This window comes from Vipera ursinii (genome assembly GCF_947247035.1).
Source record: "Vipera ursinii genome assembly, chromosome: 3".
NCBI classification, from domain to species: Eukaryota; Metazoa; Chordata; class Lepidosauria; order Squamata; family Viperidae; genus Vipera; species Vipera ursinii.
Window position 1 is genome coordinate 121,123,968 of NC_139516.1, and position 21,437 is coordinate 121,145,404.

At 40.0% G+C, this 21,437-nt stretch overlaps 1 protein-coding gene across 4 annotated transcripts in view; it reads left to right on the forward strand.

Moving 5' to 3' along the window:
* Positions 1–1,165: 1,165 nt before the first annotated feature.
* Positions 1,166–21,437, forward strand: part of DTD1 (D-aminoacyl-tRNA deacylase 1) — a 42,468-nt gene continuing 22,196 nt past the window's right edge. For all 4 annotated transcript variants that reach the window (XR_014492315.1, XR_014492316.1, XR_014492317.1 and 1 more), the window contains exons 1-5: positions 1,166–1,248; positions 12,754–12,844; positions 13,090–13,325; positions 13,598–13,695; positions 17,744–17,918. Coding sequence is in view for 1 of the 4 variants with exons in the window: in XM_083361170.1 (XP_083217296.1) it covers positions 1,206–1,248; positions 12,754–12,844; positions 13,090–13,325; positions 13,598–13,695; positions 17,744–17,899 (624 nt within the window). In the remaining 3 variants the exon portion in view is untranslated. The remainder of the gene's footprint in view (positions 1,249–12,753; positions 12,845–13,089; positions 13,326–13,597; positions 13,696–17,743; positions 17,919–21,437) is intronic.

Here is a 21,437-nt window from a genome sequence, read left to right on the forward strand (position 1 = left end):
CTGCAACAAAGAAGAGGGAGTCAACCTATTCTCCGAAGCACCTGAGGGCAGGACAAGTAGAGGATGGAAACTAATCAAGGAGAAAAGCAACCTAGAATTAAGGAGAAATTTCGTGACAGCTAGAACAATTAATCAGTGGAAGAACTTGTCTCCAAAAGTGGGTGCTCCAACATTGGAGGTTTTTAATAAGAGATTGGGCAACCATTTCTCTGAAACGGTATAAGTTTCCTGCTTGAGCTGGGGGGGTTGGATAGACCTGCAACTTCTATGTTATTCTGAGTCATGAGTTACTTTCCACGGAGCCATCTGTGCTATTTTTTTCACTTTCTGAGGAGTTTGCTAATATTCTCCTGATTCTGGCCTAGTTTAGAATAACTTTTGGAAATATTTAGACAGACCACGAGCTTGTGCAGAGGAAGAACCGAGATGTTCCCGTAGAAACGGCGGATTTTCAAGCATTTCGATACGGATGAAACTAGCATCGGCAGATGAGCTACAGAAAGAGAGGGCCTTTTCTTCCACTCGAAATAGAATAGAAAATGCAATTTATTTGACCGATGCAAACTTTTAAAAAAGCCTTGCCATTTCTAGCACTGATGCAGAAGAAAGACGGGAATTAAAAGAAACTGATTTTTATTGCTAGGTGTTTAGCTTCGTGGAAAACAGGCGCGCTCAAACATCGCGGATTTCCATCACAACTATTGCCGGTATTTAACCGTGGCAGATTCCCAAATCCTATGCAAGGTTGAATCGGAAAAGTTATATGGAAAAAAAAAACCCGCCGGGTGAGGAATACATTACGAAGTCGAAAAGGCACCTCGGCCTACAGCATTTCTCTTTGGCTGCCGGGAAACATGACTTTTTATGAGAAGCTTTAATTAGAATCAGAGGACATTGTAGGGCAGAGGTCTTCAAACTTGGCCCTTTGATGATATGTGGACTTCAACTCCCAGAATTCCTCAGCCAGCATGCCTGACTGAGGAATTCTGGGAGTTGAAGTCCACAAGTCATTAAAGGGCCAAGTTTGAAGACCACTGTTGTAAGGGACGCGGCAAGTTTTCAGGGAACTCAGAACCGTGGGATAAACCCACGTCTACAGATTATACATCTATAGCTCAGTGTGGGAAGGAAGCAGGGTTGCTTTGCTTCCGGTCTAGGACGGAAGTTGTGCTAGGCCGCCCCGGATTCCTCTTGAGCCCGGCGGGATGAAGGCCATCATCCAACGTGTCACTCGAGCCAGTGTGTCAGGTGGGCGGGTGCCGTTTATGTTCCGATGCCGTTTTTTGTCAGCTGCCCAGCGCCGGCGTGCTCGCGTTTGTCCCTCGACGCGGTGGTTTAGCGGCTGTGTCTTCAGCTCCGGCATGCCGGCGGGGCTTCTCGTGGCCGGGCTCAGCCCCGCCATCTTCACCGCCTTCCGCCGCGGGCTCCTTTAACACCCGCCGCCTGGTTGCTCAGTTATTAAAGGGTCTTATGTTTCGTTAAGCCCTGATTTGGCTTGAAATGTATCCTCACGTTAGGACATTGGAGCGAGTCCCAGTTCTTTGCGGGCGTGTCCGCGCGGTTCATGTATTTGTCCACGTCCCTCCTTTTATCTTTCAAGCAACTGTTAAGTGTGAAACAAAAAAAAAAGGAAGTGTGAATAAGAAGTCCTAAATTGTTGGTTCGTTATCCTGTTACACATACGCAAGGTGGCTCTTTAGAGCAAGGGCTCTTCAAACTTGGCCCTTTTATGATTTGTGGACTTCAACTCCCAGAATTCTTCAGCCAGGCATGCTGGCTGAGGAACTCTGGGAGTTGAAGTCCACAAGTCATAAAAGGGCCAAGTTTGAAGAGCCCTGCTTTAGAGAATGGTAATTTGTGACGGTCAGCAGTCTCTCTTATGTGTTTTATACCAGGGCTTTTCAACCTTTTCACCCATTGTACCACTTTTTAGGATATGGCAACATCCGAGTACCACCAGTCGCCTAGCAAGGTGTCAAAAACTTGACCAAAAAAAGAAAAAAGTGATGAAGTACAGGTAGTCCTCGACTTACAACAGTTCGCTTAGTGACTGTTCGAAGTTACAATGGCACTGGAAAAAAGTGCCTCCCAAGCCACAGCCGAGCAAAACACCTGCCTCCCCGCCCAGCAGCGCTCTTCCTCCTGTCCGAGGTTTTCATTGTTGTGAGCATTTCTGTTGAGGATTGTCAGTGGGCGTGGGGTGTTTGGTTTTTATTCCCCCGCCCTGTCTGCTGGATGGTTGCAGCAGGTTTTGGTCACTTCACATGACCCTGGGACACTGTGACCGTCATAAAAAGAGCCTTGGTGGAGCAGTGGGCTAATGCCTCCTTAAGTAACACCAGCTGCCTGCAATTAGTGCAGGTTCGCATCCCACCAGGCTCAAGGTTGACTCAGCCTTCCATCCTTCCGAGGTAGGTAAAATGAGGACCCAGATTGTTGGGGGCAATTAAGCTGACTTTGTAATAATGCCGCTTGGGGGGGGGCTGAAAGCCCTAATAAGCAGGCATATACATAGAATGAAGGCTATTGCTAAGCACATTGATTTGTGCTTAGATTGTAAGCTGCCCTGAGTCTTCGGAGAAGGGCGGGATATAAATGGGATTAAAATAATAATAAAGAAATATGAATCAGTTGCCAAGCATCTGAATGTAAATCAAGACCCTGGAGATGCTGCAACATTCCAGCTGATTGGCGCTTCTGAGCTCAGCAGAAGCACCAGGATCAGTGCTGAGCTCCAGCTGGAGTCTGGTGCTGATCCTGGTGCTTCCGCTGAGCCCTGACAGCCCAGAAGAAGCACTGATCCTGGCACTTTCACTGAGCCTTGACAGCCCTGCAGCTCCAGCCGTCTCTCGCTAAGGCTTGTGCGGTGCTGCCACCGGTTCAGCTCATTCCCCTCCCCCGCTACCACTTTTCTAGAATGGTCGTGTACCACTTGCCAGGTGCCAATGTACCACAGGTGGTACCCGTAACATTGGTTGAAAAGCCCTGTTTTATACAGCATGTGCAAAATTTATACACTGATGTGGCTGACATCTTTTAACGCGTTTTGATACATGGCTTTACTTTGCAAATATTTAGTGTTTTGTATGCTTTCCCACTGTAAACTCTCATCGTTAAAAAGAATTTAAAGAACCAAGCCCATAGTTGTACAGGTAAAAAATGAGGAGGACATAGGGACTCCTGTGAAAAATGGGATGCTGAGCGTGGCATCTGAGGGGCATAAGCCTAGTGATTGATTGATTATTTATTTATATTTCCTATTTCTTAATTTGTCCATTGTGTGTGGAAGAGTGCATGAGAGTGTGCCATGAGATAACTTGCCTCAATTTTCAACCCTTGCGTTTGTATTTACTTCAGAAATAGGAGACTTGCCATGAAGAGGTTTGCTTAGTTTATTTAATTTTCTTTCTTTCCTTACTCCCTTTGAATAAAATGTCTTCAGAACAACAGATTTGATAACATGCACGTCTTTATATAGGCAGAAGTAATGTCCTAACGTGATTGTGTAGAATGTTCAAAAGATTTTACATTACAGTATTTAATCATTTTATTGTAGCATGAGGGTTTTTAAAGCATAATGTCTATAGCTTGTATGTTTATCATTCATAATGTTTTTATCATTTTTTGTCATTTATCATTTCACAAATTAGCATAAGATAAAAATATATAAATCAATATACTTAGGGGAACATAATAGAAACAGAAAATACACTCTGGACTCTAGCAATGAAAAACAGTGAAATATTTGGTAGAATAAAAACAGAAATAGGAACTGTTTATATGCCATAAGGATTATTATTAGATTTAATATGAGTACAGATATGAAAAACATTTGAACTAGTTTAGAATTCACCTATCCCCTTTAATGTGTGGCCATCATTGAAATATCCTATTGACTAAACTAGGAAGAACCATATGTTTTAGCTTGATGCAGTAACAGCAAAATTTCAGAAAAATGTTTATTCTGTGGTAGACTGTTAAAGGCTTCTTTTGATTTTTATTTTAAAAATCTTAGTTGCCAGTGAATGTGCAGAATTGAAATGAAGAAGTGACATTTGCAGGCATAATTGAAACTTTATGGAGAATAATATTAACTTTCAGAGGAATACGTTCAGGCTTTTTCTGTTTACCGTACCTTAAGAGCTGTGTCTACATTGTTAGTTGCCTCTCCAGAATACACATTTCTCACTGTTATTTTCAAGGTAATTTTTATAAATGTATCATTTCCACAAATGTCGCAAGACATTTCCATTGTGGTACCTTCCTGTAGCATTCTTAGAGAAAAACTTTGTCAGGTCAGAACAACATAGCACTTTGTTAGGAAGTTTGTCTAGATGTCCAGAGAAAAGGATAAGGGTAGCAGTAGCATAAAATGTCCTACAGACTGCAGAGTGGCTTAGAATATACAGTAGTGGCCAAAATTGTGGAAACCTTTTGGGGAAAAGTGTACAGTAGAAATGCCACCTTTGGTTAAGTTTCCTCCAATTTTTCTTCTAATTTCTTTATAACTGTAGCCTTGTTCACTTAATAATACTATTTTACATTGCTTTCTGGACAACCAGTCAACTCTTTGCACCATTACTTTAATTTTATTACGTTTTTACAAGCTCACTAAATGAGAGAACACAAAAAAAACCCCAACCAACTTGATAGCGATCACGTAACACACTGACAAATGTCCTCCTTTCAGCTTCAATACATGACATCAATAACTGAATCCTACTGTGATCTGATTGGCTCATTCCCAAAACAAGATGACACCTGGTTGGCTCTGTAAACCCTCATGCTTATTGGCTACAGTCAGATGAAGGAAAGCTACCTGATATCAACCTAAGCAAGTTGGGCTTCCTTTTTCTGGTTATATGGCTATAACTTTTCATAGAATACAGTACAGATAATTGAACAAACTTTGTTGCATTACTTTCTTGATTAAATTATCTTTCCATTGATATATAATGTTATGGTACTACTCCAAAAAAGTGGTGTTATTAGCCATCAGACCTCAAAAATACACTTAGCGTTTCCACAATTTTGGACGCTACTGTATTTGCCAGTGTAATTTTACTAGATCTTTATTTTTATGATTGGCTATATCCACTACGGTAAATTTTCATGAATAGGCACCCTGCCATGACAGTGATTGGGAAGGTCTGTAAGTAAGTCGTTGACTTACAATTGTTTAATGATGGTCCAAAATTAACAACTGCCTGAAAATAGTGTAAAATTACTTACAAATACAAGTCCTGTAAAACACTTCACAAAATGCTGCATCGCCATGGCCACAATCCCCTGATCGTGATTTGGGTGTTTGGCAACCTGTCTGCACTTATCACTGGTTTTCATGTGCCCCGCAATCATGTGACCACCTTCTGTAGTCTTCTCTGCCAGCTTCCCCCAAAAAATCAAAGGGGGAAGGCAGAGGGAAGGTTGCAAGCTGCTGCTGCCGCCGCCTGCTAAGAGGACTCTCTCTCATTTTTGGGGATTGGCTAAAAATAGCTACTTGCCTAGGGAAGCTCTAGTTCCTTCAGTGGGGTGCAGAAAAGGAGCTGAAATCCTGAAGATTTGAGCTGCTTTTCTGCACTACACTGGAGAGTGTCCCTCCTGCACACGGAGAGGAGTTGAAGTCCTTCGGTAGGTTGCAGAAACAGAGCTCGGATCTCAGGATTTGAGCTCTGTTCCTGCACCTTGCCTGAGGAGGCCCTTTCCATGCACAGAGGGGAGCTGAATTACTTCGGCAGGTAACTCTTTCAGCCTGTGTACACCAGAGGCAAAAGAGAGCTGAAATCCAAGCAGAGAGCAGAAAAGCAGTGTGGTAAGATGATGAGCATTGGGGTCTTTGGACAGATGCTGGAGGCTCTGGGAAGCCTGGAATGGGCTGTGCACAAGCATCTCTTTGCTCAGGGACTGAAAATCCTGCTTGGATTTCAGCAGGGAGAATTCCAGCTCCAGAGCGGAACCGTTCCCCCCCACCACCACCCCTGCATCCCATGCTCTTTACCTGAGAATCTATCTACTTAATCACCTGGGACAGGGGTCCCCAATCCCCAGGCTATGGCCCATTAGCAGACAGCAGCCTGTTCAAAACCAGGCTGTGCAAACGATGGACAAGTGCATGCATGCATGCGCCCACCGTGCTCCACTTATGCAAGTGCTGGGCCCTTGCCCTCGTGCACAAAGTTCCACTTGTGCGATCAAAAGGGTGCTTGAGTGGCGGGCTGGGCTGCCAAGCTGGAAAGGTTGGAGATTGCTGACCCGTGAGATCAGTTTAACAACTGCAGCTGGGAGGGCCAGGATTGTGGTCATTGAGTGAAGCAGCCACATGATGTCTTGCTTAACTGCTTTGCTCAGCAGTCAAGATTTCTGTCTCACTTGTGGTCGTAAGTCAAGGACTACCTGTAAAGTCTCCTTTGAGTGGATTGGTTACAGCAGCTAAGTTTTAAAGAAGTGTTGTTTTTTTAAAAAATATTTTTAAAATGTATATTTAATAAATATAAATAGCCTTATCGGTGAGAGTGGCAGCATATATGCTGGTTATCACCTATAAAGCCCTACATGGCCTGGGTCCGGGGTATTTGAGGGAACACCTGCTGCCGGCATCAAACGCCCTTTGCCCAGTGCGCTCCCACAGGGAGGGTCTGCTCAGGGTCCCGCCGGTAAGAGATTGCCGGCAGGTGACACCCAGGGATAGGGCCATCTCAGTGGGAGCGCCTGCCCTCTGGAACCAGCTGCCGGTGGAGCTGAGGACTGCTCCCGACCTCCGATCATTCCGCCGGGGCCTGAAGACCTGGCTCTTTGAGCTCTCGGGCCCAGGCTGAGGAGACATTCATTTTAATTGGGGTTTTTAATAGTACAGGGTTGATTTAATATTTTTTAAATTGGGTTTTAACTTTTGTATGGTTGATTTTTAACTCCCTGTAAACCGCCCTGAGTCCTCAGGGAAAGGGCGGTATATAAATGCAATAAAATAAATAAAATAATAAATAAATATAAATTTAATCATGTTAAATAAATAGGATTATATGCTGCCCTGTCCACCTATAAGGCGACTGTGGGCAGCTTACAGTCAGTGAAAAGATAATAAAAGATAAATATACAAACAATTAAAATTTGAAATGCTATGTATAAAGCTAGAAGCAAGGAGACTGACATCACAGGGATAAGACCTTTTTACCCTGTCAGCCCACTTCATTGGTGAGTGCCCCCTCTTCGGAGCCCCAAGCCAATTGGCAAAACCAGGTTTTGATACCTTTCTGGAAGGCAAAAAAGGTAGAAGCAATTCTCACTTCTGGTGGTAGAACGTTTCACAGGGTGGGGCCACAGTGGAAAAGCCTCTTGTTGATCCCACCAGTCAGAATTCCTTAGCAGGGGAGAGGTCTACAGCAGGCCCCTTCCACAACAGTTAGTGTCCCTTTTGGGCAACACACATCCTTTGATACCCTAGACCAGGGGTAAGCAACCTTGGCTCTTTTATGACTCATGGACTTCAACTCCCAGAATTCCTGAGCCAGCTATGCTGAGCAGAAAAGGAGAGGTTTCCAACCTGAGCCATGCTGGTTCAGGAATTCTGGGAGTTGAAGTCCACGACTCATAAAAGAGCCAAGGTTGCCTACCCATGCCCTAGACCAGGGGTAGGCAACCTCGGCTCTTTTATGACTCATGGACTTCAACTCCCAGAATTCCTGAGTCAACATAGCTGACTCAGGAATTCTGGGAGTTGAAGTCCATGAGTCATAAAAGAGCCGAGGTTGCCTACCCCTACCCTAGACTCACACCATAAAGGGTTTTGAAGATAATAGCCAACACTTGAGTTGGACCTATGAATTTCTTAAAGCATTATCCATTAACCACGTTACAGAATCACTCGTTGTTTTCACCATTAACATTGTTATGGGAGCACAGATTCACAAGGTGTCCTTGCTGTGTCTGACACAACAAATGTGAGAGGTAGCCCTACCTCCATAGATAGATACCTATTTCCTATATGGGGAATTGCATGACAATCTCCAATGAAGGATTAGATCCTTTCAGCAACAGCATCTTACAGAATTTATTTTGACACAGATAGAGGTGAGACATGAATTATATTGTGATGCTTAGTCAAAGCATATAAATTCTCTTGTTGATGCTGTTACACATCTGTCATTTCTCCCTGTTATCTTAGCTGTTCTATACGTGGATGGTTTATCAATCCTGTCTCTAGTTCCTCTCTGAATGTGAAGTGCATTACTTCCATAGGGTACCCCAATTAAAAAAAATCCCTTAGATAAAAGTCTTGGGGAAGATTAGATAATGATTGAAGATGGAGGACACTAAATTATTCAGCTGAATAATTTATATACTGTACAGCTAGAGAATTCCTGGAATAAATCAGCCACTGATAAACACATAGACATAAAAAGCAAAAAAACCCCAAAAAACCCTTTTCCAGCTTAACACCCATTAATTTTGGCTGATAATTCCAGATACGGATGAGTGAAACTTTCCTAAATGACTTAAATTTTGAGATTTACTTTGGAATTTGTTGACCTCTTTTGATTCAAAGGGAGCAAATAAAGTAACTGGAAAAAGTTATTAAATAGCAAATATAAGATTCCAGCTTGCAGAACTCCCCGTCCCCCCACCCCATTTATTCCCAACCAATGGAGGGAAAGATTGGTTACAATCTGGCTATCTTGAATGTTATCAAAACAGTGTGGGTTCCTCTTACATCCTAGGGTCGATGCTGTAGTGTTAAAGGATGGATATTTGAAAATGTCTTTCAACAACAACTCTGCCGTTGCAGCAGTGTTAGAGCTAAGACAGTACAACATTTTTTCTGTATGAACTGTATAAATTGTGTAAACAATTATATCCTGCTTCCATTACGGCTATCAAAAGACAGGGGGCCGGAGATTAAAACTCCTTTTTAAAAATCTTTTTAATATGCTAGCTTCTATCCTCACATCAAGACTGGTTACATTTTGCATGGTTTATAATTCTGTAACAAAACATCTGGATTTATTTAAATTGACTGCAGTTCCTAAGCATATGAAATATCTTAGTTTGTGTGGTCTGGTTTAGAAGTGTATATGTGTGAAAATCCTATTAAAGAGGTTTACCGATAAGATAGAACTTTGTCTGAAAGAAGATCCCTTTTAGGTATTAAAATATTTATATCATCCTGATACGTAAACCCCTTCATGGATTACTGCCTTGTTGTGGTGAAGGGGCTTGTGTAATTCAATGAAGCTATGAGCTATGCCGTGCAGGGCCACCCAAGACGGAAAGGTCATAGCAGAGAGTTCTGACAAAACGTGATCCACTGGAGAAGGAAATGGCAACCCACTCCAGTATCTTTGCCATGAAAACCCTATGGACAGTACTAAAAGGCAATACGATATGACGCTGGAAGATGAGCCCCTCAGGTCAGAAGGCGTCCAATATGCTACTGGGGAAGAGCAGAGGGCTAGTATTAGTAGCGCCAGAAAGAATGAAGCGACTGGGTCAAAGCCGAAAGGACGCTCAGCTGTGGATATGTCTGGTGGTGAAAGGAAAGTCCGATGCTGTAAAGATGTTTTCTCCATAGGAACATGAAATGTAAGATCCATGAATCAAGGAAAGCTGGACGTGGTCAAAAAAGAGATGACAAGACTGAACATCGACATCTTAGGTATCAGCGAACTAAAATGGACAGGAATGGGTGAATTTAATTCAGATGACCATCAGGTATACTACTGTGGGCAAGAATCCTTCAGAAGAAATGGAGTAGCCTTCATAGTCAATAAAAGAGTAGGAAAAGCAATACTGGGATACAATCCTCAAACTGACAGAATGATCTCAGTTTGAATCCAAGGCAAACCATTCAATATCACAGTAGTCCAAGTCTATGCCCCAACCACCAGTGCTGAAGAGGATGAAATTGACTGGTTCTATGAAGCCCTACAGCACCTTATAGAACTAACACCAAAAAATGATGTCCGTATCATCATGGGGGATTGGAATACTAAAGTAGGAAGCCAAAAGATAACCAGAATAACAGGCAAGTTTGGCCTTGGAGTACAAAATGAAGCAGGGCACAGGCTGATAGAATTTTGTCAAGAGAATACAATGGTCATAGCAAACACTCTTTTTCAACAACCCAAGAAACGGCTCTACACATGGACATCACCAGATGGTCAACACAGAAATCAGATTGACTATATGCTCTGCAGCCAAAGATGGAGAAGCTCTATACAGTCGGTAAAAACAAGACCAGGAGCTGACTGTGGCTCAGACCATGAGCTTCTCATTGCAGAGTTTAGGCTTAAACTGAAGAAAGTAGGAAAAAGCACTAGGCCACTCAGGTATGAATTAAATCATATCCCTGTTGAATATACAGTAGAGGTGACAAATAGATTTAAGGAATTAGATCTGAAACAGAGTGCCTGAAGAACTATGGACAGAGGTTCGCAACATTGTACAACAGGTAGCAACCAAAACCATCCCAAAGAAAAAAATGCAAGAAAGCAAAATGGCTGTCTGAGGAAGCTTTGCAAATAGCTGAGGAAAGGAGGGAAGCGAAAGGCAAGGGAAAAAAAGAAAGATACGCCCAATTGAATGCAGAATTCTAGAGAATAGCTAGAAGAGATAAGAATGCCTTCTTAAATGAACAGTGCAAAGAAATAAAAGAAAACAATAGAATAGGGAGGAGCAGAGATCTTTTCAAGAAAATTGGAGAGATGAAGGGAACGTTTCATGCAAAAATGGGCATGATAAAGGACCAAAATGGCAGGGACCTAACAGAGGCAGAAGAGATTAAGAAGAGGTGGCAAAATTACACAGAAGAACTATACAAGAATGAGCTTAACGTCCCTGATAATCACAATGAGGTGGTCACCGACCTTGAGCCAGACATTCTAGAATGTGAAGTGAAGTGGGCCTTAGAAAAGCTGAGCAACAACAAAGCTAGTGGAGGTGACAGTATTCCAGCTGAGCTATTCAAAATCTTAAAAGACGATGCAGTAAAAGTGCTACACTCAATTTGCCAGCAAATTTGGAAAACTCAACAGTGGCCACAGGATTGGAAAAGATCAGTTTACATTCCAATTCCAAAGAAAGGCAGTGCCAAAGAATGTTCAAACTATCGCACCATTGCACTCATTTCTCATGCTAGTAAAGTTATGCTTAAAATCCTACAAGCTAGACTTCAGCAGTATGTGGATCGAGAACTACCAGAAGCACAGGGACGATTTCGAAGAGGCAGAGGAACTAGAGATCAAACTGCCAACATAGGCTGGATCATGGAGAAAGCTAGGGAGTTCCAGAAAAACATCTGCTTCATTGACTATGCTAAAGCCTTTGATTGTGTGGATCATAACAAACTGTGGCAAGTTCTTAAAGAGATGGGCGTACCAGACCATCTTATTTGTCTCTTGAGAAACCTATATGCGAGCCAAGAAGCAACAGTGAAAACTGGACACGGAACCACTGATTGGTTCAAAATTGGGAAAGGAGTCCGGCAAGGCTGTATACTGTCGCCCTGCCTATTTAACTTATATCCAGAGCACATCATGAGAAAGGCAGGGTTAGAGGAATCAAAAGTTGGAATTAAGATTGCTGGAAGTAATATCAACAACCTAAGATATGTAGATGATACCACTCTAATGGCAGAAAGTGAAGAAGAACTAAAGAGCCTCTTTTTGTGGGTGAAGAAGGAGTGTGCAAAACTTGGGTTGAAACTTAACATTAAGAAAACCAAGATCATGGCATCCGGCCCTCTCAATTCCTGGCAAATAGATGGGGAAGAAATGGAGGTAGTGACAGATTTTATTTTCCTGGGCTCCAAGATCACTGCAGATGGGGACTGTAGCCAAGAAATTAAAAGACGTTTGCTCCTCGGGAGGAAAGCAATGGCAAATCTAGACAGCACACTAAAAAGCAGAGACATCACCCTGACAACAAAAGTGCATATAGTCAAGGCTATGGTCTTCCCAGTTGCAATGTATGGCAGTGAAAGCTGGACCATAAAAAAGGCTGAGCGCCAAAGAATTGAGGCCTTTGAACTATGGTGCTGGAGAAGACTCCTGCAAGTCATTCCTAGAGGAGATCAACCCTGACTGCTCCTTAGAAGGCCAGATCCTGAAGCTAAAACTCAAATACTTTGGCCACCTAATGAGAAGGAAGGACTCACTGGAGAAGAGCCTAATGCTGGGAAAGATTGAGGGCAATAGAAGAAGGGGACGACAGAGAATGAGGTGGCTGGATGGAGTCACCGAAGCAGTAGGTGTGAGCTTAAATGGACTCCAGAAGATGGTAGAGGACAGGAAGGCCTGGAGGAACGTTGTCCATTGGGTCGCGATGATTCGGACACGACTTCGCAGCTGACAACAACAAATGATACATAAATTGCTTGTATGAGCATTTTTTAATATTTTGTATTCAGAGATGTATTCTGTTTTTGCCTGTTATAATTACTGATTGAAGGACTATAAAAGCAGCAAACCCACTACATACTGGTACTAACCTTGGGCTAAGGAGATCATATATTTTACACTCCAAAAGCATGCATATGTTTCTTGCTTTTCTTTGAAACGGGATCTATGCATATTACATTTTGCAACAAATTGTTAAAAAAAAAACCTATCTCCACTGGGAATTAGAATTGTGACACTTAATAAGAATACAGCTCTATAGAGTAAGTTGCTTTCCGAGTTTATGAATAAGAAACTTTTACATATAGGGATATGACACAAAATGAATTCTATACATTTAACTTCTTAAAAATATCCCTTACAGTTGGTGAGGAACAAATAAGTTCCATTGGACGTGGCATTTGTGTGCTGCTGGGTATCTCTGTGGAAGACACGCAGAAAGAGCTGGAGCACATGTAAGTAATAATAAGTATTTAACTTTTCTTTCACTTTGTAATTTAAATATGTTTTACTTAAGTAAATGATATTTTCTAAATTTATGGACCAGTCGTTATGCATGGAATCTACATCTACTGTAAATCTCTTTATATTATCTTTCCTCCCCATTTTCTGGTCTTTATATTTATACAAAACAATGTACAATATACAGTATATGTAGAATATTGAACAGTTCCATAAAGGCCTCTGACTTTTCATACAGGGTACGAAAGATATTAAATCTTCGTGTGTTTGAAGATGAAAGTGGGAAACACTGGTCTAAAAGTGTGATGGATAAGCAGTATGAAGTGCTGTGTGTTAGCCAGTTTACTCTTCAATGTATCCTGAAAGGAAATAAGCCAGATTATCATATGGCAATGCCTTCTGACCAAGCAGAATCTTTCTACAACAGTTTTTTAGAGCACCTTCGCAAATCGTACCAGCCAGAATTAATTAAAGGTAAGGCAAAAATTAACTGATGAATTGAAATCTTTCTCAGGCAGTAAGCTAGATTCCTATAGAAATCGCTATACTTACTTTATAATTTATTACGCTTGAATTATAATTCTTTTTTTAAATAAAAGTGTTTTAAAAGTCAAGATTTAATGCTGCTCATTATGTTTTTGGTTTGAATGAATGATAGAGATATTATGACTTTAACAAAAGAATTAAATATTGTTTATGGATAAGTACCCTTTCTCTTTTTGCCATCCAACTCTATAATTTTTCAGATGGCAAATTTGGCGAATACATGCAGGTACATATTCAGAATGATGGACCTGTGACCATTGAACTGGAGTCTCCTGCAGCCCCTGTTGACTCTAAACAAGTATGTTATAGTAGTGCTTTTCTTTACCTACCTATTTTGAGATAGTACGTATGTTGATTTGAAAAGCCTTACTATGTTCTGCAGGCCTCATCTTTTTATTCTGACCTGAGAATAGCTAATCCTCTTCTGGACAATAATTATTTTAAAACATGAGGATTCTCTTTGAGAGTATTAAAAACGTGTTATGAAAATATCACTGCAACAACATCCATGGAAGAATGATAAATTAGGGCTGTGATACTTTTGGATCTTTATTGCTGTTGCTTCTTTTCAGCTGCAGTTTTATATGTTGCCATAGCACTGTTACAAAATCATGAGTTTATTTTTATGTTTATGAGTTAGGATACTTAGAGTGTTTAATAGTTTTATATATCTGTCAATAATCTCAATGCACTTTACGAACACTGTGTTATAAGAGAGGATAACTAGAAAAATGAATGCTGACAGAAGTCTGAATGAAAAAGAGGAAGTCATTCCTATTTAATTTAAGCTAATGGGAAATGCTAGACCTGATATGTAATGGATCCAGTAGATTTGTGGTATGCGTGCCTTATTACATTGTATTATAGAATATATCATATTCTATGTTCTGTGAACAGTTATTTCCATCAGGGATTTACTGTTTGCTTCTGTGCTATCTTTCAAATCATTCACTGATCTGGCCCTTATTTGTCTTATGAGTGGCTCTTTTTGCTCAAATAGTTAACAGAGCAACATTTTCAGTGAATTGCACTGCTATTGCATGTATTAATTTTAGATACCACAGAGTCATGTAAGAATATAGTATTAACTGAGACATATCATTTCTCAGATAGGTGGTTAGTAGTGGTTTACTGACATCTGCTTGTGCTAAATTAGGCTTATACTAGTGTTTTAAAGTTTCAGCTCTGTGCATATTAATACATATCAAATACTGACAAAAATCTGATCAAAGTATTAAAAATAGATAATCAAAAATTACCACTTTATACTATAACTGCATTGGTTATTCTGCATGAATTAGCTGCTGCAAAAATACCTTTAATTAGATGTGATTCTTACATTCTGGTTTGTTGTGTTTTGAAAGAAAATGTAATCTCACAACTCAAATACGTTGTTCCTGATTGCTGTTCTTTTCCCTAATATGAAATGGTGTCAGCACTTTCCTATGCATCTGAAGTCCTAACCATAAAATCTGTACAAGATTTTCAGCTTGGGTTGCATTTCAGACTGCTCTAGTCTACTAAATCCATTGAAACCCATATTTGATATGGTTGAATTATAAATAAGCAAATACTGGAATTTTACATTTACCCTGTCTACACTTTCTAGGAGCAGTTTATTCCCATAAAGAAACCTTCCAACATGCTTGCTATTGTTACTTAATTAATTTCTTTCTAAATAAAAACATTGAAAGAAAATAATAGCCTCAAGTTGTTTGCTTCTTCTCAAGCTTGTTCTAAATAAGTGCTTTGAAAGAAAATAATAATAAATCATCCTCTAGTCTTTTGGCTAGGGCTTGGTACCTAGGAACTGTAAAGAGTTGGAGAAATCACATCAGTGATATATGAGGAGCTGTAACACTTCAAGAAAATTACTACACTTACTAGAAAGATACTTTTTTAATACTATTACTAGAAAAAATCATTTTAATATTCAATGCCTATTCTGCAGTATAACTATTGTACAAATCCCATATATTTGTATTGCCTGTTGGAAAAAAGGCTGTGCTATTACAGACTGACATTTCGAGATATGCTGTGACAAAGTAGAATTGCCAAGGAGTCTGTTCTGGAAATGTACACACACACACACACACACACACACACACGTAAATAAGTTGTAATAACAGTCTTGTAATGATGAGTATACATTGGCAGGATTCTATTTAAAGATTTTCATTACAGGATGATCTTAATTATGGGAAATCATTAAGTGAAGATCTGTCACTTGCATATTTTTTTGACAGGGCAGGAGTTCTGAGTAATATTAGCTTCCTGTCGGTTTATTTAAATTTTTTACTGGAGTGTTTTAAATGTGTGGAACTTAGCCTTGGTGGAGCAGTGGGCTAATGCCTCCTTAAGTAACACCAGCTGCCTGCAATTAGTGCAGGTTCGAGTCCCACCAGGCTCAAGGTTGACTCAGCCTTCCATCCTTCCGAGGTAGGTAAAATGAGGACCCAGATTGTTGGGGGCAATTAAGCTGACTTTGTAATAATGCCGCTTGGGGGGGGGGGGCGAAAGCCCTAATAAGCAGGCATATACATAGAATGAAGGCTATTGCTAAGCACATTGGTTTGTGCTTAAATTGTAAGCCGCCCTGAGTCTTCGGAGAAGGGCGGGATATAAATGGGATTAAAAAAAATAAATTGGTTCAGTTTAAAGTTTAGCTAGTCTGGTCATTATTCTGGTTTCTTTTTTCCATATTATTACTATTACTGTTATAACTAATATAGCAGGCAATCTTTATTATTATTAGAATTGATTTGATTTTTATATTTTAGCAGAATCCCAGAAGTATGTGGTTGCTTGTGTTTCCTAACAAAAAAAATTAGAGTGCATAATATTTCTGAGAGATATGGAAACGATCAATTTACAGTGTTTCATGCAGTGCTGTCAAACATATCTTTGGTGATTTATATATCATCTTGGCCAATCCTTTTAAAAAGATTTTGGTGGCAAATCTTCACTTATTTTCACTATATATTTTGTCTGCTCACACCATTTCAAGGTCTAATAAACATCACTCACCAAATCAAGGTACATATATTTGCTCACTGTCAATGGCAAATGAGATCTGTTATCAATTTCCCACAATGCTCTAAGCTGAGCAAAATAGCCAGTCGTTGTGCAACAGGATCAATGGACTCAATTGACATAAAATGGCAATTCCTAAACATTCTTGGAAAGCATACTAATTTCATGGGACATTCTTTCTCTGACCCCAAAGTGGCGATATGTGAGAAAAGTCCCAGAAACAACAGAGGTGAAAGTTGTTAGAAGAATTTCAATAGCCTTTCTGATGGAATTTATCAAACAAGATATGTTAACTATTCACTGCAAGAATGTCTGCATCGTGTCTAACTGCTGTTTTATGCAGTACTGCCCTGCGCTTTCTCTCTATGATTTCCTCCTCCCTCACTTTATCCTATCAAATTGCATTTTTTTTCAGGACAATAAGCTCATTGATTTATTGGTGTTTTTATTGCAATAAAATAGGTTGCAGTAGACACAGGCACTTCCCTTAGAAGTAAGAATGGTTACTATCTCCAGCCTCCAAAATATTTATAGCTCTCTGCCTTCAGCCTTTTTCATAAACATTCTGCCATGTTCTCCCAGTCCCACAAGCTTGTGCTTATAAAATGTTCCTCTCTGAGATCTAAATCCCCATACATCTGAGTACCTTAGGGATCACCTGCTGCCGGCATCAACTTCCCTCCGCCCTGTGCGCTCCCACAGAGAGGGCCTCCTCAGGGTGCCACCGGTCAGAAAATGTCGTCTGGTGGCCCCCAGGGGGAGGTCCTTCTCGGTGGGCACGCCGGATTTGTGGAACCGTTTGCCGGTTGAGCTCCGGATGGCGCCTGACCTTCGCTTCTTCCGACGCGATCTGAAGACCTACTTGTTCGAACAAGCCGGCCTGGCCTGATGGGTGATGGGTTTGGATTTTAACATTGTTTTAATGTATTTTAATTCATTGTTGTTAGTTTCTGGGCACCCTGTTTAATCTCTTTTAATGTTTGTATTCTTGTATTTTTATATGTTTGCCCTGTTCACCGACCTGAGTCCTTCGGGAGAAGGGCGGTATACAAATAAAATAATAATAATAATAATTATTATTATTATTATTATTATTATTATTATTATTATTATTATTATTATTATTATTATTATTATTATTATGAAGAGCATTGGTGTAATCTTACAAAAGCTTCCTGTTCTTTACTTTTTATCTTGTTTTGCTGCAAAAGGCTAACACAGTGTTTTGAAAACTAAGATATTGTCTGTGCTGTTGCACTGCTTCCGTTTATCTCCATTCACAAATGTGCTTTTCCATCTTTCCTTTGCAACAGTTAGCAAAGCTTGAGAAACAACAGCAGAGGAAAGAGAAAACCAGAATGAAGGTCCCTTCTGAATCAAGCAGAGAACGAAATCTTCCTAGAAGTAAAAATGATCCAAGTGCAAGCAGTGGGGCTGAAGGGGATGTTTCTTCTGAAAGGGAACCGTAGCTTCTCAAAACACCTTCAGGTATGGAGTTTCTGCCTCTGCTCTTCTTGGAAAGATCCATTTCCTGCCATTTGAAGTCTTGGGTAAATTATTTTATTATTTTCTTTTCAATCCTATAAATATGTACTTTCTCCATATTTAAAGCTGCTTCCACTTCATTTCATATAGCCCAGTTTTATTTCCTTTGTATAGTTTCATCTCTCCCTTTCCACTTTTAGTGCTTTTTTCACTTCCCCTCCCCTTCCCCTTCCCCCCCCCCCGGTGCCTGGGGCAGTTATATCTTCTTTGATAAATAATTGGAAATTTCCTTTATTCCCAAAACAAATGGGAATATGTATTCCAGCTTCTTAATCACTGAGAGACATTTAAGCAACATTTTTTTTAAAAAAAAAAACCTTATATATTCAGGCTGTGTTTCTTCACTTGATTGTAAACGTTTAGTGACATTCTGTGTGATTTGGCATGTGCCAATTTTTCGTACAGTATATAAATTAAAATCTACCAAACAGGACCTAGGTCCAGATCTAAATCTGTTAAAGGAGCTTTATTTCTTAGGAAAAAATCATAATGGAAAGCATAATGGAATGTAATTTACCTGGAAGCCAGCAGAGGGAAGGAGGAAGGGAGGGAGGAAGGAAGGAAAAGTATATTACTTTTAACTGAAGTTAGGCATAATTATTGGGACGCGGTGGCTCAGTGGGTTCGGACGCTGAGCTTGTCGATCAGAAGGTCGGCAGTTTGGCGGGTTGAATCCCGAGTGCCGCATAACAGAGTGAGCGCCTGTTACTCTTCCCAGCTTCTGCCAACCTAGCGGTTCGAAAGCACGTAAAAATGCAAGTAGAAAAATAGGGACCACTATGGTGGGAAGGTAACAGCGTTCCGTGCGCCTTTGGCGTCTAGTCATGCCGGCCACATGACCACGGAGACGTCCTCGGACAAGCGCTGGCTCTTCGGCTTTGAAACGGAGATGAGCACCGGCCCCTAGAGTCGGAAACGACTAGCACGCATGTGCGGGGGAACCTTTACCTTTACCTTTTTACTGTTTAGTTTATTAGAGCATCTTACAAGTACTGTAAACAAACAAAATCTGCTATAATTAAAACTTTAATTTTTGATCCTTTGTGGAATATTTTATTTATATTCAACTTAGCATGCTGCAGATATTAAGGTCTAGGCAGCTTTGAATAAAAACATCAAAACAGTTTAAAAGGGTTAAAAGCAATAAAAGCAAGTAAAATAATTAAAATAAATAGCCAGAAGCCTATTTATGCATTTAAAGTTTTTTTTAAGGTGATAAAAATGTTAACTTCTGCGGGGAACTACTTTCAGAGTTTGGACAGCAATACAGAAGACTTGATCCTGGGTTGCCCTTAGATGAGCTCATTGTAACTGTAGGAGAAATTCCTTAGATGATATCAATAAGCAAAGGATGCTTAGTGATTTGTATTTTGCCCAGAAGTGAAGTAGCAACCAATGCAGTGGTTTAAGTACAGGTGTGGAATTTTCTCTGCTTTCTTCTTGAGCCCAATCTTTTGCCAAATTTTGTATCAGCTGAAATGCTAGGGTTAGGATTAACAAAAACCTCTTAAAACATAAAATATTCTTAAGACATTATAGCTTGGAATTTAGCGATAGATGAAATAATAGTTTAAAGTTACTTTATTTTCAGAAATCAACAATAGGTATCAGCCAAAGCTGATAAAAAGATGTTTGTGGCCATTGATCCAATCTGGAAAACCAGAAAAAAAAAATTGAGGTCAGAAGTATGCTGAAGCTATTTACTGCTCCTTCTGGAGAATTAACTTCATTCAGAATGGATTTGTTTCACAGGAAGGTTAAAAAATATTTTGCAGTTTGAGCAGTGGCTTTTTTGTTCATAAAACTAAAACATCCAGAGAAGTAATAATTAAGAGGGAGGGAGAGAGAGAGATCTGGCTAATATCAGATTGCTTTTAAATCCTTATTCTTAAAAGGGTTGGATGATTGAAAGTGTGTTGGATCTTATAAAAGGGAAAAGAATAAATGTTTGTGAATGAAAATTGATCACATTATTATAGGTGGTCACTTTTATTATTTTGTCATACTAAACAATTGTTTTGCTGTAGGTGCTTTATATTTCCTTGTGCGCTGAGACCAATTGCAACTTGATTTAGATGAATGTTAATGTTTGCATAAATCATGGCACTTAGCCCAAGGCAGTGATTAAAAGAGACAGGCTATAATTTGGAAAGACTGCTGGCTCAGCTCTTAGTTTGTGATGAAATCACTAGATTTCTCCACCTCTCTTTGCAACATGTGGATAGCAATGGTGCTGTTTTACTGTTGAGGAGTGAAAGATTGACTAAGGATATATCATTCAGACAATAGTTTAAAAATAGAACCTCAACCAACTTTGGGCACCCTTGTCTTGAGCATGGCTTCCCTTTTGGCTTTTAGTTAAACATGAACCATTGTTTGCCAAGATGTCCAACTTGATAAGTTGTGATTAGTGCCTGCCCTCAAACCAGAATTAACTTTCTGATTCAAGGACAAGTGTTATTCACAATTTTCCTGTTCAAACCTCACAGCACATTATGATATCACATTAAAGGAAATTGTGCCTATGGTGCCATGGTGTATAAAATTGCCATACCTATAACATATCTGAAATATTATGAACACACAAAATATTGTACAACTGCTAATCTACTCTCTTCATTTCCCAAGAAGAGCAAGTCGGTGCTTTAAAGGCTGATTGATGTGATAAAAAAATCCATCTAAGCATCACTAAAATCAATACAGGTGACACTGCTTGCCTGGCAAAGCTGTCGTCTAATTGTGTCACTGGATTGCTGGAACAATTTATTTTAACCTTGAGAAGGAATTAATTAGCAAATGTGTGGGCTGAGTAATATTTGTCCACATGATGGAGCAATTTGACAATTACTTCAAGGTGAATTTTCTGTAAGTCCTGAGACTATTTTTGGTGCATGAGGGGTAAGGTTCTGACTCACAGAAAATTTTGAGCAATTTTCCTCACTGAGTTCAATGTCGATTTCATAAAATTCTGAAAGAAAGTCATTTAGTCAAACAGATTTCCATGTTTTCATTTTGAAAATTGCTTTTGCTCTCTCACTTCCCAACATGAAGCTATTTAAAACAAGCATGCTGGGCAACGGTAACTTGATGTCTCTTCATTTTAAATCCTTCTGTAAGAGAGTAAGCTTGGAACGAATAAGGGGAAAGAATGGTTCAAATTCAGTGACATAGTAAAGAAAAAAGAACATGTTGAAGGAAAAGTCTCCAAATATCAGAATACAGACTGCTCTGATAGAAGAGGATTGATGTAAGTATCATCAAAACTGTATCACCTCTAGTGACCACAGAGATAGACCTCCAGAATGATTGGTTCCCCACTCTGGTCTTCAGATCTTTTAATAATGTACCCAGGACCACTGTAATCAAACTTGGTGCTGATCATTTTTTTCTTCTTTTGGTTCCTTCTACCTTTCTCTGCATTATAAACTTCTCAAGAGAATTGGGTCTTCACATGATGTGTCC